Source organism: Daktulosphaira vitifoliae, unplaced genomic scaffold, assembly GCF_025091365.1.
Source record: "Daktulosphaira vitifoliae isolate Bord-2020 unplaced genomic scaffold, ASM2509136v1 Scaffold_3, whole genome shotgun sequence".
Lineage (NCBI taxonomy): Eukaryota > Metazoa > Arthropoda > Insecta > Hemiptera > Phylloxeridae > Daktulosphaira > Daktulosphaira vitifoliae.
In genome coordinates this window covers 2,493,767-2,514,055 of record NW_026099574.1, presented here as the reverse complement: position 1 = coordinate 2,514,055, position 20,289 = coordinate 2,493,767, and the positions used below count along the sequence as shown (strand labels likewise).

The 20,289-nt window shown below is 27.8% G+C and overlaps 2 protein-coding genes across 2 annotated transcripts; both read right to left on the bottom strand.

The window, feature by feature from the left end:
• Nucleotides 1-1,043: 1,043 nt before the first annotated feature.
• Nucleotides 1,044-1,886, bottom strand: LOC126900935 (uncharacterized). The gene has a single exon (XM_050676972.1). It carries the CDS (start codon nt 1,884-1,886, stop codon nt 1,044-1,046), a length of 843 nt encoding a protein of 280 aa, XP_050532929.1.
• An 810-nt stretch (nt 1,887-2,696) lies between these two features.
• LOC126903167 (lysosomal alpha-glucosidase-like) lies at nt 2,697-17,277 on the bottom strand. The gene is made up of 19 exons (XM_050681186.1): nt 17,134-17,277; nt 16,410-17,040; nt 13,945-14,096; nt 13,704-13,878; nt 13,531-13,621; nt 12,415-12,583; nt 11,194-11,260; nt 11,034-11,135; nt 10,748-10,885; nt 9,731-9,850; nt 9,445-9,656; nt 9,161-9,294; nt 8,947-9,098; nt 7,196-7,344; nt 5,954-6,038; nt 5,274-5,455; nt 3,683-3,771; nt 3,132-3,334; nt 2,697-2,892 (listed from the first exon to the last, which is right to left on the bottom strand). The coding sequence occupies exons 2-19, from the start codon at nt 16,974-16,976 to the stop codon at nt 2,830-2,832; spliced, it is 2,850 nt and encodes a 949-aa protein (XP_050537143.1). The 5' UTR covers nt 16,977-17,040; nt 17,134-17,277; the 3' UTR covers nt 2,697-2,829.
• Between the last annotated feature and the right edge of the window lie 3,012 nt (nt 17,278-20,289).

Here is a 20,289-nt window from a genome sequence, read left to right as displayed (position 1 = left end):
CCCGAAAAGAGTGCGTAAATGCTGTTTGTGGTCCTCTTCCGATTTAGAGAATACTAAAATGTCATCAATATATGCATAACAAAAGTCCAACCTATTGGTAACTTCGTCTATGAAGCGTTGAAAAGTTTGTCCAGCATTTCGCAATCCGAATGTCATAAAAGGAAATTCGTAAAGTCCGAATGGAGTGGTAATGGCTGTTTTGCATATATCGTCCGGATTAACAGGTATTTGATGGTAAGCCTTTACCAGATCGATTGTGGAAAATAGCGTGCAATTAGCCAGGTTGTGCGAGAAATCATGTATGTGTCTGACTGGATAGGAGTCTGGTATAGTTCGGGCGTTCAGCGCGCGGTAATCACCGCAAGGACGCCAGCTGTTCTCCCCTTTCGGTGCTAAATGTAATGGTGAAGACCACGGACTGCTTGAAGGTCTAGCGGTACCTGCCTTGACCATTTCCGCGAATTCCTGTTTGGCGATTTTTAGTCTACCTGGAGCTAAGCGGCGTGGGCGGCAGGCTATTGGCTGACCAGGTGTCGTAAGAATGTGGTGCACTGTTTGATGTTTTATTGTCCTGGGCAATCCGGTGGGACGTGTGATGTCCGGAAATTCTGCGAGAAGTGCAGCCCAAGGGGAAGTGTTGGCAACTGATTTTATGCTGCATTGATTTACAGAGGAAACCTTACCATTCACAGCCAAGCCTGTGACACCATCAATAAGACGTTTGGTACGGCAATCCGGCAGCAAGTGGTAGTATGCCATGAAGTCGGAACCAATGATAGGAGTACTCACGTCGGCGACAATAAAACTCCACGGGAAACTGCGTCGAAGTCCTAAATTCAAATTGAGATGGACCGTCCCGTAAGTTTTTATGGTACTGTTGTTGGCCGCGCTGAGGTCGTAATCGGTGGCATGGCGTCGTTCCCGTAGTAGCCGTTGAGGGTAACAAGATAAGTCGGAACCGGAGTCGACTAAAAATTGGCGTTTTGTTATTTGATCTGTAACAAACAGGCGGCTGCTCGGGTTCGGACAGTCTGTTGCCGCCGCTACTGACTGTCGTTGGAGTTTTCCTGATACTTGCAGGGAGCCTTACATTTGGCAGCCTTTTCTCCATAAGTGCTATGATACCAACACCATCCTTTGCCGTTAGTCAGTTCCACGTTTGAACGGTTACGTGACCTAGAGCGGGAACGTTGCGGGCGTTTAGCACATAATTCGCTTACCTGTTTTGCGAGTGCTTCAATGGCGGCTAAAACATCGAGTTCCTTTTTATTGTTCGTCGTGGCAACAGCATGGACGAATTGCGAGGGGGCTGGCTGCACTTCAACAATTTTGTCAGCCAGCTCGGCTACCTTATCCAGAGGAAGCTCTGATTGTGCGGTTAAAATAGCTTGTGCATGTGATGGTAGACGGCGGAGCCAAAGTTGACGTAAAATATTGTCTTGTAATGTAGTAGTGCCGGCAAGGGAACGGAGATGTCGTAAGAACTGTGATGGCTTACGGTCACCTAGTTCTTCTTCATTGATGAGTTGCCGCACACGTTGTTCTTCTGAGATAGACAACCGTTCAACGAGTTTTGCGCGTAGATGTTTGTAGCGTTCAGTAGGCGGTGGGTTAGTAATAATATCCTCTACTTCGGCGGCGTAACGCGTATCAAGCTGAGCCACAACATAATTAAATTTTGTTTCCTCACTTGTTATTCCCGAGATTGCAAACTGCGAGTCAACCTGTGAGAACCATAAGCTCGGTCTTTCGGACCAGAAAGGTGGCAACTTGACGGCAACGCGATTCACTGAAGCTGTTGGATATTGCTGTGCCTGTAGTGCTGCAAGGCGAGCGTTTTCTTGGCGTAACTCCTCCAATTGATTGCGTAGTTCTTCGGCGTTCATACTTGTTATCGTCGAGGTCACCAATGTAACGAGGTGTAATATATAGAAGTAATAAACACTTTTACGATTTAATAACAACTATACTATATTACAACGAACTAACAAATAACAGCGAGAGACGAAGCGCGTTTAAGACAAAATGCGTAAGTGATTGACTGGAGCGACGATCTTGCCCTTAAATAGTCAGAGGAATCTTCTAGAGGTGGCGGCGGAACTCTCTAGAACATTCGACCGCCACATCTTCAACTAGATACAATTTGTGATCTTTTGACGTATTGTTAAAAGAAATCGGTCCAGTGAGAGCTGAGAAAAAGTGGACATAATAAAAAAAAAAAAACACATCACAGTAAAATTAATACCTTCTCAGCTTCGCATCGAAGCTAAAATATATTTAATTTTTAATAAATTATGACAATTTTTAGAAAAAAATATCGAAATTTACTGATTTTAAAAATCATAATTTTTTAGAGGATTTCCACCATTTATAGGGAACGAGGGAATTTTTTTCAATTTTCGAAGGTAATGTCTTCGACTTGATACGATTTGTGATTTTTTGACATATCGTTGAGGAAAATCTGTTCAATGAAAGCTGAGAAAAAGAAATGACAGACACATATACAAAAATAAAAATAAACATATCATGATAAAATTAATACCTTCTCAGTTTCGAATCGAAGCTAAAAACGTATAACATTACAAAACCAATATACCTTATTAACTTCGCATTGAAGCTAAAATATAAGAACTAAATTAAGAATAAGATTTTGGTTTTATAATCTTTGTAATTAGTGTATATTTGAAAAATAAAAATGTTGTACAACAAAATAAAATAGTAAGTATATTAAAAAATCACTATATTAATAATAAGGTTTAAAAGTATGAACTATTAATAATAGATGGCTATTAGAGAGATAAGTAAGAACAATTTTTTTCATAAAATATCTTAAGCCCACGTAACATTGAATTTAGTAAATAAATTCACATTTAGTTGTTGAAAGTATAATACCTGAAAATATAAACAATTAAATTAGACAACATGCATGAAAATAAATGTAAATATCATTTGAAAAATTTAATTAAAAAAAAAGCAAGTTATAATCTCTTTATGTAGCTTTTATGCAAAGATGTGTTGGTGTAAACTTTACTATAAAATGCTTTTTATTAGATTTTAATATCAATGTTTTGCTACAAAAATCTTTTCCATTCACTTGATAAATTCAACATGTTTAAATCAATAAAACTTACATTTTCAGTCTTATTATAAAAATATGTTTCACACGATTTGTTATTTATCCAAGCATACTTGGGTACATCATTTACCCCAAATATGGTGATATTATGCAAAGTTACATTTTCATCTATATAATTATTAGTTATAACTTCACTAATTATGACTGAATTTTTGTAAGTAAAATGTACTTCATTGTATAAAGCGTTCTCCCATACATCTAAAAAATGAAATTCTTATTGTTTTCTCAAATAAATATAAAAAAAAAAGAGTTATGTTAAAATAATTAAATGTCTTTAATAGTGATGTTCGAACTGAACCGAACACTCTAAGTTCTGGTCGAAAATGGTACCTGAAACTTATTTTTTTGTAAATTGATTAGAAAAATCAAAGTAGTATATTTAGTTATCACACAGAATTTGTTAAATTGTGATATAAAAAATTTTTTTCTGAAAATTATTAAAATTGATGTTCGATTTCTTTTTAGTTGGATTAAAAAAGTTTGGTTCAACCCCAAAAATCATCCTAAAAATTGTTACATTACTAATTTTTCAAAATTTAAACTTACCTAAAGAATCTCCATCGTCCCAAAACAAGTACCCACTAGCTTCATTGCTTTTATCAGGCGTAACAATAAGACCAAAAGGATTTTTACGACTAAAAAAATATATATATATATTTATGAGTGATATCCAATTAGTAAGATTTTCTGTTTTTATAGACACTATAGGGTCAATCCATAACAAATGATCCAGATTGTTTGTGCGACCATTTTAAATTTTTTTGAAATTTCATACATGAGTTGCCTAGTATTTAAATAAAGAAAATGTCCAAAAAAAAAATGTTTAGTTTAAAGTAGACCTGTCATAATTTTGCAAAATACCGGTATTTCTTAAAAATATCATCACTTTTTCATTATGCTGTCTTCTAACATGTCCAGTATTTAACAATAGAATTTTTATTTTATTTTTTAAGTATAATTTTAGAAAGGTATTTTTTTTGTTTTTGTAAAAAAACGATATTTTAAAAATTAAAATTAATGATGAAATAATTTTTTTTTAATCAAAATTTTTTTATCATATTAATATTATTCAGTATTATAATTTAATTATATTTTGAAGTTTTTTACTTTAGCCTTTTTTTAGTAACACAATTATAAAAAAGTTCAAATTTCTAAAATAACGATTTTTAGGAAATTTTAATTTAGATTTTCTTCAGTGGGACAGAAAATTAAATCATAAAAATTTCACACAACATTGTTACACTTGTTGACTTTCTATGGTAAAAATTTCAACTTAGGTATTTTACCGAAACCAAGATAAAATTAGCTTTGAAAAATCCCTTTCTTAAAATTTATTATGTTGTAAATTATTGAAAACACTGAAATAGGTTATTACTTTGCAATTTAAATTAGTCAATCAAAATTAAAAATTGGTAGATCTAAATTTTGTGCACATAAACCACAAAATATTTCTGAATATCAGTATATTATAGAATACTATAAGGAATATAGTTCTGAATATTTCAATTGTTCAATTTCAATCTATGACCAATATGCCAAAAGAACACATTTTAATGATGTTAAACTTATAATCACAAAATATTGGAAAAAAAAATCCTTTTGTTGTAAACTAGTGTTATTATTAAATTTTGGAACTTTGAAGTGACAAGCAGAAAAATATAAAAATTTGGAAAATTATGAAACATAATATATTACAAAAACATTACTTAAATGAGATTACCCCATATTAAATGTTGGACAGACATTTCACTTACATTATGTATACAAGTTAAATAATGAATGTGTAAAATAATAAATAATAAAGCTTTCATGGATTGTCTTGTTGCTTGAAGTGCTTGAGGATATATCCATGTTTGCAGTTGAGTTCTGACGTATCGGACTCTTTGCAGAAACCATCTTCAACTATACTGTATAGTTGCAGCCACCGACTAGCAACCATCACTCTGAAGATTGACCCTGCAATGATTCCGAAATGTCAGAACTCAACTGCAAACATGGATATATCCTCAAGCACTTCAAGCAAAAAGTTAAATAATGTATTATTTTATAATGGTATAAAATATTATCTTTTTAACATATTATTATAGTTTAAACTTTATACTTCTTTAGGTTCTAAATTACTGATTTATTACTGTACCTTAATTTAGTTGTGGTAGCTGGAACTTGGGTAGGTAATACATAACCACCACGTAATAAAAGTGGTATAGTATCTGGTGGTGCTGGTAGAGTGAATACACTTCCATTACTAATGATAATTTCTTTAGTATAATAATCATACCATAAATCATTTGGCAAATAAATATTGACATGTATTTCATCCTAAATGAAATTCAATTAATAAATGTATGGACAAAATAAGAACTTCGTGAATTATGCCTCTAAAATAAATAAAGCACATAGCACTTTCTTACATTATTACTATAATCTGATTTCAATTAAAAATTTTGAGGGAATAATATTTTCTTCTCAGATCAATTTGTAATTGGGAAACCAATATTAAAATATAAGAAGTCATTTGAATGTCTGGTTAGCAAGGGAATTTATTTTTACCTACAAATAATTGAAATTTATTTCTAACCCACTAAATTTTTAAACTTTTGCATAAATCAATTTCTCTATACAATCTTTCAAAATAATCACAATAAATATCAAGTTAAAATTAAAATTTTATTTTATTAATATTACTAGGAAAACAAGTATTAAAAGTTTCTAAAAATAATATTGAAATAAGAATTAGTGAGATAGTAAATAATAGCCAAATCCAAATCAGGAAATAGAAGCTTAAGTAATCCTGCATAAATATAAAGATGTACTTACTTTTGATAATACAGGACAAATCATTAAAGCAGAACCCCATAAAAATTGTTTATCAATTTCATAAGTATTTTCATCATAAAAATATCTAAAATAAAAATAATCTGTTAATTATTTTTTTGTTAAATTACATGTTATACAGGATAATCTAAATTTAATTTTAGAAAATTATTAGGATTTACAAACATATCTAATCAATTTCATGCAAATTTTTATAGTTATTTTAATTAACCTACACATGCATACAGTATTAGGTAATAACATACTAAAGTTACTTGTTTTTGTAACAAAACTTCTTTATAAGTATCGTGTTGGCGACTTAAATACGCCTGTAATAAATTAACTAAAAATATAATGAAATTACTTATAATAAATAATATATTGAATATTACGCATTATTGTGTTTACTGATTATATTTTGAAGAAAAAAAAATATATTAGTTCAAAAATTATCTAGTCTGTAGAAGTATATAACCAGGGCGAAATTAGGAGTCAATAATTTGATTTCCTTGTGAATTTGATCATATTTATTTATATTATATCTTTTATATTTATGTTTAATATTCTTTTAAAGAGTTATTAATTGTGCTAGAGAGGACAAGAAAATCTACATGATTTTCTGGAACGGAATCAAACTTCAGTACCTCCATATGGCATATTATTAACTGAGCTAGGTTGTCTTATATGGTTTTGATAAGATTACCATTTTGAGTGTAACCACAATTACTGCATATTAGTAGTAATAGGTATCCCTTTGTATGTTTCACACTAGACTTATATGTTGTGTAAGTAAGTGGCGTTTGAAACCACCATTACAAAAATACTTCACTTGTAAAAAAGGTTTGATTGAAAGATTATTTATTCAACCATTCCCCTTAAATTATCCATATCTACACCCTTGGCTGTGTATATAACTTTTTACTGTATATAATTTACTGTGTATAATTTTACTGTGACATTGCAGCTTATAACTCATATAATTTTTTTTACCTCCTAAGAAATAATTTTTTATATTATCCGTAAAAAAAAATAATGTACGAGTAATTTAGTTACAATACCATAGTAACATATGGTAATGTCACTACAACTATAAAATAGTAACTAAAAAGTAATTTTATTACAAAATTCTAAGTGAATAGAAATGTAATTTATTGCTAATAAAAAGTAACTTACTCAACTCTGCATACATAAATAATTAAATTGTTATTTAATATTATATAATATATAATTGATAATTGAACTTACTCAAAAAAAAGTGGACGAACAACTGTTTCTCCATAGATATGTGCTTTCCAAAATAATGAATATAAATATGGTAATAATGAGTAGCGTATCATTAACGCTTTGCGAGCTGATTCTACAACTAACTGTCCTAAAGATACTGGATCTTGATCCTTAATAATATGAAAACTTATTAGGTAAACTGTGTTAAACTAAAGCAAAAATAGTAAATTTGTTCTACATAAAAATATTTATACAATCTTAGACAACGTTGAAATCATATTTTAGCTTTGATGTAAAAATGATAAAGTATTAATTTTACTATGTTTATTTTTATCTGACACAATTTTTTTTTAGCACTCCCCAGATTAATTTTTTTTAACAATAAGTCAAAAGATCACAAATCATATCTTATTAACTGCCTTCAAAAATGGAAAATATTTTCCTCATTCAACTGTAAATGGGAGAAAGGAACTAACATATAATAGGAAATATAGGTATAGCATCAATTGTAGATAAGATGAGAGAAAATAGATTTAGATGGTTTGGTCATGTTATGAGAAGAGAGGAAACGGAAGCTATGAGAAAAATTATAGAAATGAATGTTGAAGGAAAAAGAGGTAGAGGAAGACCAAAATAGAGATGGAGGAATGTAATTGAATGTGATATGAGGACGGCTGATGTGAGCATTTATAATATGGGAGATTGTATCAAGTAGAAGTTTAGGATAAGGGTGGCCGACCCCAAGTAGTTGGGAACGGCCCCAGAAAATAAACAAAAAATGTTATTTAGGTATAAAAAATCACCATCTTTTGTGTTATAATTTTCTATCTTAATTTTTAATTTAAATTATTTTGTCTATATTTTATGTCAAACATAAAAGACGTCTTTTACAAAAAAATAATTATTATTAAAAGATAAACAAAAAAAATAAAACAAATATTTTCAGGGAGAATTTTGAAACTTCTAGTGTTAATTCAAATACATATTAAAAGGAGGCTGCCCTTCTTTTTATAAAATTTTATAGCTACCAATAGCTTATGATAAATCGAAATAACCAAATACAGGATGATTATTTGAATAGCCACTCAATATATCATAAAATAATAATTAAATTATTTTAAGAAAATAATTTTTGACTATCTTATGTATTACCATATCATCTAACACAATTTTTTTTAATTTTAACCTTTAACCAATTTAAAAAGGGTATTCAAAATAGTAATTATGCACAAAAAGTAATTTAAGAAATACTGATGATATATTTTAATATATGGACTTTGAAAATCAATTTGCTATGTGACCCACCATCTACAGATTTGCATTAAATTTTAATCACTGTCAGATATCATTTATACTTGTTACAACTATGCCACATCATCATTATGGTATGTTTTTTTTTATCATTTGTTTTAATAAAAAAATATTAATTATTATTTATTTTTTTATGATTTTGATATATTTAATTTTATAACTTTATTTTACAAAAATGATTATTGGATCAATAACAGTTTTAGGAGAAGTAATTATTATAATGTTATACTACTATAACTCATCCTCTACTGCGTTACATCCCACTCTATGTATTAAAATATTTATAATTTAATAATTGGTTATTTTAAAATTGTTGTCAATCCATTAATTATTTTTGTAATAAAAGTGTTTAAAATTTTGCTCTTTATTATCCATTTAACCCTTGTATAATAAACAACTAATCTAAAATAACTAAAATTTGTTTGGTGGCTTTTAAAATGTTAATGATTTTTTATATTTACAATACAGCCTTCTGAATTATGATTCCTTGAAAATGGGTAAAATGCACCTAATTGACTCCATCTTGAACACAATTCAACTGTAGTATTTCCATTAAAGCCACAAATATCTGCACCAATTAATGGAATTCCAAACATGTTAAAAACTATAATGTCTAAAGAAAAAAAATTGAATTAAATCATATTTAATAAAATATTAAAATAAAAAATGAATTACCAGTTATAGACTGACTCATATCATCCCATGTAGAGAATACATCTCCAGTCCAATGACCAGCAAAGTGACCAAAGCCAGAAAAACTTGATCTTGATAATACAAAGGGCCTTGTATTTCTAATAGTTGTTAAAGCACTAAGAAAGAAAATTTAATTTATTTTGATGTAAGTTAACAATAAATAATAATAAAAAAAAAAGAATTTACAATTACTCCTTTTGTTACATTTATTTCAACTAATCCTAGTTGTCGTAAAATAATTTAAGTACATCTTAATAGATACTTACAATTGAGTTATTATTGCTTCTGTAAATCCATAAAGGTTGTGTAGATCATAATGACGCCCACTATGTTGTTCAGCAGACATGCAAATAGTTTTGTACTTTAAAACACCACCTTGAATATTAGGAATATACTGAGGATTTTCCCAGTTATAAGAGTCATTAAAAGCACAACCTTGCCAATCTCCATTTACAAAATTTGAAGGTTCATTCATATCCTATAATTACATTTTAAATAATGTTAGAAAATATCTTCAATTTTTATTATAATTAATGTAAGAAATAAACAAACAATCCATAAGCCATCATAAGGGACAAGATTATGATATCTTGAAAGTTGATCAATCCAGTAGTTTACAATCTTAGGGTTTGTAAAATCTGGAAACACTGTACCTCCATCTCTATTCCATACCTTTAAATTATAAAATAGTATATAAATATATAACAAATGTAATTTATGGAATATTTAATACAATAAAAAAAATGTATTTGTGTAACATGCTATCACTTCCTATTACAGTGGTTATCATAGAAGGGCAATATTACTAAGTCTTATATTCCTATCAAAATCCCACAAAAAACTACCACACCTAGGCTAACAGTCACCTCTGTTGAACTTTTACTTCGTCTTTTCTTCTATAACTATTTAAGCAGACAAGTTAGCCTGTTTAGCCTATTTACTTAACAAACAGTTACTGATAATTAACAACATAAAGTTTCTGTTTTCATTAGATAAAACACATTTATAATTCATTTACATCACACCACTTCTCTACTGCATAAAAACAACAATTTATACTGTTATATCCAATAAAATTTTTAAATTTATAAAATTATTTGATATTAATAAAATTAATATCAACATCTTTGTCTTTTCATGAAGATTAATAAATATATAAAAAAATTAAATATACAATTGTATATATTATTAATCATCTATTACCTATATTTATTTATTTTTAAAAACAAAGAAACTTACATTTTCCATAATAAATAAAACACTTATTTAATTTGGTTTTAATTTGTGATATTTAAAAATATACATATAAAATATGAAATGGCTAAAAATCTGAACCATGTCATTTGTTATTAAAAAAAAAAAGATTCAGAATAAATGAAATTTTGTTATAAAAATTAAAAAGACTAATAAGATAAAACTATATTATAATTATAAGGAGAGTATTGAAATGGACCACTAGATTAAAGTATGAGATGCTGCTCTCCAATTAAGAACTTAAACATAAAACAAGTGACAATACTCCCTTTTAATTTTTAGACAATAATTTATAGTAGAAAAAATTAGCATTACTTGGCCTTCTAATGGTAGACCTGAAGAATTTTTAATGAAAATTTCTTGTTTTAAACCCACATCATAGGGAGGATAAGTGCCATTTGGTTCTCTAGAAGAAACACCTGGATCAAGTAAAAGAACACTATGCATTCCAATCTAAAACAAAAAAATACAAAATAAAACAATTTATATTAATAAACAACAGGAATAATATAGACTAACAAAATATAATTATATTGATATAATTTATTTTTTTGTAATTTTCAAAATTTTAATAGAAAAGTATAAAAATATTGCAGTGTACCTTATGTAAATAATGCACATAATCAGGAAGTTTAGCAAAATCATCACTTAAAGTAAAATCATTTCTGTTTTTCATGTAATCAATATCATTCCAATGTGTATCCTTATAATCAAAACACAAATCATAATTAATTAATATTAATAAATAATTTTAATATTACCCAAGGGATTCCTGCATTTATTGTCTTGTTGTGCACTTCTATTAATTGGGAAAATGTCTGTCCGAATCTGAAGATTAAAACAAAATGTAAATATATAACATTTTTAACTATAAGATAATAGTGGATAAAAATATAAAAAATACAAAGAAAAATTTATATTACTCCAATTTTTTGTTTTTTGTTGGACCATTCACACATTCATTTTGGGAAAGGAGATATTACGTTTATACAAAATTACTTGTTTTGTTCTCTTAAACATTTATTCTTTTTTTATCTTTTAAAATGAAATGGTTAACATTAACATAACATGTACAATGAAGTATAAATGCTCATATATGAAGTGTTTAAGACTTTTTAAAAGGACTTGTATTATACATGATAAAAACTTTTATTACCATTACTACTATTCGAAAGAAAAATTTATCTTTAACATATTATTATCATTATGAGAGAACTTTATCTTTATCCTTTCTCACTGGGTTTGTCTTTGATCTTAATAACATTTAAATTTTAAAATATTCATTGAAAATTTTTGAAAATATGTATCTAAATATTAGGAATGAGCATTATTTAAAATGTTAGTCAATATTAATTATATGGAAAAATCAGATATTTTTTTTAACCTTCAAGCAGGTGTGTCTTATTTTTATAACACGAGCTGGCAGGCGTTATAAAATGTGGTTATTTTAATTATGCAAAAGAATATCAAAATTATTTTCTCAAAAATACTTAATACTAATAGTTTTCATTAATTAGTTATATTAAAATTCCAAAAAAAGTAAACATTTTTATTAATTGACTTGATAATGAAGTAATTTATTATAAATTTTAGTATTATTATGGGCGGAAGGAGGTATTTACCTCTAAAACAAAAAAACATTTTATGCCTTTGTCAGTACATATAACAAATTTAGATCTTTTCAAAATGACTTAAACAAAATGTATAGATCCATCCATCAAATAATCATTTTTTAAATATGAAATAATTTCTATTATTTATTTTAAAAAATAGTTTATTATTTAGTATAACTTGTAATATTGGATGTTAAAAAACAGTATTGATAAAAAATTAATGAGAAGTAATGATAAATTAACAAAAGAACTATTTGTTGACGATATTTAAGTCATAGTACAACACAAAACTTATTTTTAATTAATAAAGAAAAATTCATTAAAAAAAAAAATTTCAAAATTAGCTTCAAAATATGTAATATTACTAACCGACACAGATGAAATCCTAGGGACCAATAAGGGGGCAAAAAAGGTCGACCAATAATTTCAGTATATTGTGTAATAACTTCAGCTGGTGTTGGGCCTAAGAAATAATAAAAATCCAGTATTCCACCAATTACTCTAAATGTTATTGCAGGTGTTGGTTGTAAAATAACATCTAAATATATAAAAAATTAACATTAATTAAACCATTCATTTATTCTATTGAGTTAATGATAATGAAAATAAATATAGACAACTATAATATATTAACAATATTATTAAATACATCAAACTTGATTACTCTTAACATTTTATATTTGTTATGTAATAATATTTTTTTATAACATTAATATAAATCTTTATCACATTAATAATTTTTTTTTTCATACAGTGTTTTACTTAACATGAATTACTTAATTAAAAAATAAAAAATAATAATTTTTTTATTGATTTCTTTTAATTTAATGTTTATTTCAATTTATCAATCATAAAGAATTTTTTATTTTCATTTTATATACCTTATAAGGGTGTCAACTTTAATTTTTCAAATGGTAACACACATAATTGACTAACTTATTTAATAGACATTGATCTAATTATGAAAGTGACTGGTTAATAACAATTTTTTGGCCTATATTTCAGAAGTTAATAATGGTTTAAAGTAATAACTGGAGGTAAAGGGTGGGTGTTACTATTTTTATAACTAGACATTTCCAGCTGTACTCTTCTTCCTACAAAGGTATAAACATGTCAATAACTTCTGAAACAGTGTTACAAATGTCTTATCGAACAAGTAATTTTCTTAATTAAATAAATATTTAAATAAATTAAATAAGCTAGCTAATCATGTTTATAGCTATATAAAAAATTTAAATGGACACCCTTATAAAGTATAAGGAATGAAAATAAAAACTTCTTTATGATTGACAAATTTAAATAAACATTGAATTAAAATAAATCAAAAAAATATTCATTAATATTTTAATTTTTTTAATTAGTGGTTCATTATAAATTAAACACACTGTACATATTTTAATAATGATATTAAGATACAAGTTATATACGCAATACACTATTTGTAATATTTTTTTACTTGTAACATTAAAATAATAAATACATTACCCATTGCATTGCTATTAAACAAAAATACTCCATGACTTTTCCCTGATTTTTCCATAATCAAATAAAATGGGTGAGATCCATACCCATTTATCTTTAAAAAATTATTTAACAAGTTTAATAATAATAATAAGATGATTTAATTGATCTAGATTCATATAAATATACAAATTTACATTATTAGTTGGAATACTATCGTGATTAAAAAGTGTATAAGTCTTCCAATTCATGTCTAAAGTTAAGTTAGATCTATGTTCACCAATACCATATATATATTTTGTAGGTAGCACAGCTGAAATTTGAATGAATTGATTTGAATAAATAAATCCTCCAACACTTTTACTATCAAATCTAATACAAATTACAACATTTATAAATAATATATTGATAATTGTTTTATGTTATTAATATTCTTACAGAACGACATTATCAATTTTTCTTATGACAGAAAACGCAACTTTAGATTTGTCCATACTAACTGTATATTCAGAATTTAATAGTTCTTTGTTTTTTTGTGTAGGTACTTCAGGGTATGGTGGTTCATATCTCTTATTTTCAGCATCAAATATCTTGAAATTAAGAAAAAAAGTTACAAAATTTTATAACTTAGCATAACAAAAAAATACTGTAATATACTTTTAGAGTATTTTATTATTTTCTAAGATACAAATGTTATTTTTTAAGTCAATTTTCTTTTTAAATAATTATGTTTTTTTATGATTTTATGAATAATTTCTAAAATATATTAAATAATTTAAAAACAATGTTATGACATGTACAGAATGTCCTAATCCAGTGGTCGGCAACCGGCGGCCCGTATCCGGCCCGCGTGGCTATTGAATACGGCCCGCTTTAAATTCTAAATCGACTAATTTAATTGAATATCATTAAGCATTTTACCAATACATTACATTCATACTTTCATATTATAATTATATTAAAAACTGTAATTTTTATTTTATACATTTTATTATTTTAAGTTTTAGATAGTATTTTTTTGCATAATAAATAATGTAATTATAAATTTTTTTTTTTTATCTGGCCCGCGAACTCCTTTTAATTTGTAAATGTGGCCCGAGAATTAAAAAAGGTTGCCGACCACTGTCCTAATCTATTCAGAAAAAATTTATAACTTTTATTCCACAGAATATATTTTATTACTTATAATAATGTATATAGCATGGAAGTATGTATTATAAATATACATCAGTATGAGCTGTTTCTACCTTAATTTTACACATCCACTAAATAAGTACTTAATAATAAAATGTACTTTTAACATAGTTCAAAACTGTAAAAATTACTTAAAAAAGAAAGTAATAAAATATATAGTGGATCAAAAGATATAGAATTTGCCAGACACAAATTGGGACATTCTGTACAAAATGTTTATGTCTGGGAAATAATGATATTTTTTGAGTAATTGAAGAAAAGAGATAAATACACTAATTAGAATCTTTAAGTATATTTTTGTAAGTAAATTAAAAAAAGCGAGTCATATATATATATATATATTTAAAAGTTTTGGCAAATATCAAAAGTAATTTTTTCATTGAGTCTATATTCTGTATTGAAGCTTCAAGTAGGGTTGAATTAGGACACCGAGATACCAGAAAAATTGTAGAATTCACAAATAACGGTACTATTAGGCAAAAGAAAAATTGACATTGCATTTATTTTATTTTCATCAAATATGAAGTATAGAAAATAGTGGACTAATGATAATAGAAATATAAGTAGATAAAGTAAAGGCAAATTTCCTACCTCGCTCAAATACTATTAAGGATATTTTAAATAAAAAATTTTTGTCATCTTGATAATAGGTAGGATAGGTAGAAACTTTATAAAATTTTATAAAACCTAAAAATGAATTATTTAAAGCAAAACAATTTTTTTTAATAAGAAAAGAAAGTTATGAATTAAAAAAAATTACAGTCAACAGCTAATATTATAAACGTTGGCACACTATGGACATAGTACAGTAGGGAAAATTCAAATTCGTTTCTCTTAAATTAGGAGGCAAAAATTTGAAATAAGTTTAAATTTATATTCAATTTAGGCTAGATTCATGTAACTTTTATACAAAAATCGGTGAACTCATTACTATGGTAAACTAATTTAAGGTATTTTAATATAAAAAAGTTATAGAAATATGAAATATAAATCGAGAATTTTAATACAAAAATAGTATATTTTTGAATACGGTAGTTTTTTTCAACATGACAACAATTTAGTTTGAAATTTTTTTTTCATATAAAAGTATATTACATAAACTTTAATTTAAGATATTAATAAGTGTCAGTATTATATGTTATATATTATCATTTTCAAAGGTTAAGTTCAAAAAGTTAATTTTTTGTGAAAAAGTTGCCATTTGAAACTACCTATGGGCAAGTAAAGGGTCAGATTTTCACAAAAAATATACCAAATAGGTAAATATCTAAGGTATCTTAAAAAAAATTATTTTGATTTGTTAATTTTTTAAAAAGTTTCTTAAAGTTTTAAGAAAAAAAGTTAAAAAAATGTTAAAATTACCAATTTGTAAAATTTACAAGGAACAAGAAAATTCTTTTCAATTTTTGAGGATAATGTCTTCAACTAGTTAAAATTTCTTTCAACATATCATTGAAAGATATTGATTTGATTAGGACTGAGGAAAAGTGGTGACACAAAAAAAAACACATCATAGTATAATTAATACTTTCTTAGCTTCGCATTGAAGCTAAAAATAATAAGAGGCTAAGCCTTTCTCGTAATAATTCAATTTTTATTTTTTAGTTTAATTATGATAAAGAAAATAATTTTGATTTCTTTTTTTTAAATTCCCTCAAATCATAATAAGTTGTATATAATATTAAATATACTAAGTAAATAGGTATTACCTTAATGTGTAATCTTTTAATTGTTTGGAAGGAAATTTCCACACATAATAACTTAATATCACTTGTATAGGTTGTATTATTTATTAATCTAAAGTATGACATTATCCCATTATTAGTTTCAGTCATATTTACTAATATATAATTATTATAGTTTTTTGGATAATAACACCATGGTGGTTTTGAGTTAAAATCAATTGGTGACCAACAACAATTTCTTTGTTCACAGCTATCTTGGTTAGCATTACCACGAGGAAAGCAATCAAATTTTTCAATGTCCGATGTTATAGAACAGATTTTATCTTCTAATTTTTTAGATAAATACCCATCATTTAGGGTTTTAATTTCTCTTTTTAAAAATTGACTTTCAAAAGTATTTTTTTCATATTCTTGAATACAAGTATATGAAAATGCAATTATTAATAAAATAGCAGCTAATACAGTGAATACTCGTGAACAATTATATGAATTAGATTTAATGATTTTGTTAGAACCACTAATAGAATTGTAATTGCAGAAATCAGACTTCAAAAATTGTTTGTTATTCATTTTTTCTTTAAGATATTTCATTTTAATCAAGAGAATTTAGTGTAAATCAAAATATGTAATTTTCAGTCTAACTAAATATCTTCACCTGAAAAATTGTAATTACAATTAGATAGCATTTATAACATTCAAAGACTAAAATTAGAAACATTAATAATAATTTTTATTTTTTAATACATACCATTTAATTAGAGCAATTATTTTACATATTTGATAGATTAAGAAAAAAAAATCATTAAACTATGCACTAATAATGGAAAAAAATTTAAATAGCTTTTATTTATTTGGTTATGCTACATAATCTGTTTACATTGGTATATTAAAGTTATTAAATTGTAAAAATTATCGAAGGAACTGGTTGGTCAAATTATCAAAAAAAAAAAAACAAATTATAAAAATTCATTGATAAGCATTTATCAAAATTTAAAAATAAATTATCGACATATCAGTTAATTTAAAGACATTGTTCTAAAGTCCAACTTCATCGACTAAATAAGCTAAAATTCAATCAGAAAGTACATGTTATAAAGATTCTCGTTTTAAAAAGTGTAACATTTTATAAAATTTAAATATGATTTCTATCATTTAAATTTTGTAACATGTTCGTGGTCAAAATTAAAACTACCTACAAGTTTATACTATTAAGGCTAAAAAGAAAGCTATTTCTTTTTTTATGATATCTTAGAAATGTTTTTGTGCTGATATGTTAAAAATTTCAGGCTTAATGTTATTAATAATTAGCGTCAGCAATCGTTTTTTCGAAAACGGTTGAAATATTAAAAAGGTTGCGGGAGAACGCCAAAAATATCTCGATCTTTGTCAATAATTTTCTAGTCTCGTGACCGAATACATTCGTTGATCAAAACAGGTTTTGAGATTTTCATGGCCTGATAATGCTCCGACATTTTAAAACAATCCGTCCAATACATTTATTCCGATAAGAATTACAGGTTACAAAAATTTGGATTTTACTAAGACGATAATTAATCCGAATAGGACAATAATTTGCTCCCAAATCGTTATTTTGAGAAATCGGTTGATAAGATTATCAAATGTTGGAGTAGACAAATATCGTTGCCATATAAATAACACAAAATAGTGTTAAAATTGTTTACTATTTATTGACATATATTTATTATTATTAACACCTTCGAAATATATCCGACTTTCGAAATAATAGGTATTTTAGGGTAAGGAAGAGGGTTTTAAATTAGAACAACATCAATTATAAAAAAAAAGTTTTTTTATTATTTATTAATTAAATATAATTTATAATTTTAACGCGTATCCAATATATATAAACGGTGGAACGTGTATACTGATCACAATAAATAGACACGGCACTTAAATCGAACAATGCGTCTGGGTATATGCGATACCACTTTCGTATACATAAAATAATACTCTTAAGAGTATTGTATGTACATATAATATATATAGAGGTATACACTTATATACTTCGACAATTGAAGAACTTTAGTTCCGCACTCGGCACAGAAAATGTTGTCACCAATATCAATTATTAAACAACAACTAGATCAAATTGTTCACAATTTATTTTATAAGAAAAGAAGCAAAACTCGTACGCAACAAAAACCAAAAATAACCAGTTAAGGTTTACGTCGAAAACGGAACAGAAAAAATACACCAGATAAGGTGTACGTCGAAAACGGAACAGAACGCAATATACGTAATCCATATTCGGCGTCGGCCTTATATCAGTGTCAAGGGCGGGGAGACAACCGATTGTCATATTAATAGCTGGACGGCTGATATCGAGAGAGACGCGGGTGAGCGCCAACCTAGAGCAAATGGCGGTGCCGTGTCAACTCCCCCCCACCAAACCGTCAGTCTATCTCTTGATCCGGCCAGTTTTTGTAAACAAATTGTCACATCATACACAGTAGATATAAGTAATAAACAATTGTTGACTTACCGCCATATTTCTTGTATGTATGGTCATTGATAATGCGTTCAAGACTTACCGTATTAGACTGAAACCTTCAGTCTCGTTGGCAAGAGGGAAAGGACTATTCGGTCTGGTCATCCGTAATCTACGGATGTATTATCCGACGCTCTCGTTGTCGGTGCGTCCACCAGATTGTCGTCGAGTAACTCTTCGTCAACAGGGGGCCCCGCGGTCGGATAACGTGACAACATGTCCGGTCCTTCGTTGTGTTTCCCGGGTACATGTGTCGTTGTAAAATTCAAATTACCTAGATGCAGCGCCCACCTAGTTAATTTTGAATTGTCCTTTGCTCTGTGTAGCCAAGTCAACGCGAAATTATCCGTAATTAATTCGAACGGAGAATACTCTAAGTACGGGCGAAATTTATCAGTCGCCCATATAATTGCTAAGCATTCTGGTTCTACGGCGGCGTAACGTTTCTGCGTTTCTGAAAGTTTCTTACTGGCGTAGGATATGATTCTTCTTTCTCCCGGTTCATTTCCGTGTTGAAAGAGTATTGCTCCCACGCCCATTTCACTCGCATCGGTTAGAAGGCAGAAAGTTTTCGCGTAGTCAGGAGGACTCAGTCGTGGGGACTCACACAGGGCCTTTTTAACACGCTTATATTAGTTTCACCTGTATGTATGTATGTATGTATGTATGTATGTATGTATGTATGTACGTTTGTAACTCTCAAAACGCCACGCGTTATCGCATATTCCGTCGTCTAGACTAGACTGTCATAACGCATTCACCCCACCCCACGCCGGCAATACTATTCCTGTATAAATTTATTTTTGGTTATCGTACCCGTACACACGTGCGTGTCATCAATATTATATATATATAAACAAATTTTTATTTTGACTGACCATTATCATCCGCGTGCATACGGCTTACGTATATATTCCTACCGCCGTTTATACCTCAGGTTTAACGTTAGTCTGACCCGTCCGCCCACAAAACACGACTATACCTAATGCATGATACGTTTACGTACTTAAGTCGCTTTACTTGTATATATATATATANAAAATATGGCATAAAGCACCCACGCTTTTTTTCACAATAATACTAGTATTTTTCGTTCATTATTGTTTTAAGTTAATTTTAAAAATTATTTTTAACTTTTTAGTTCGATGTGCTTTAAAAGCGTGTTTTTTAGTTTTTTTAAACTATATTTATTACCTGTTCAAAAGCCCTTTTATGTTCTTCCGTCCACTACCATTTCGTCCCCCTTTTTAGTAGATTTGTCAGCGGCGCTATTGTTTCGGCGTAGTTGTCGACGAATTGACAATACCAATTAAATATGCCGAGACATCTACGTAGGTCCCTGATATTCCGTGGGACCGATAGGACGCGGATGGACTCGAGTTTTTCGGGCTGCTT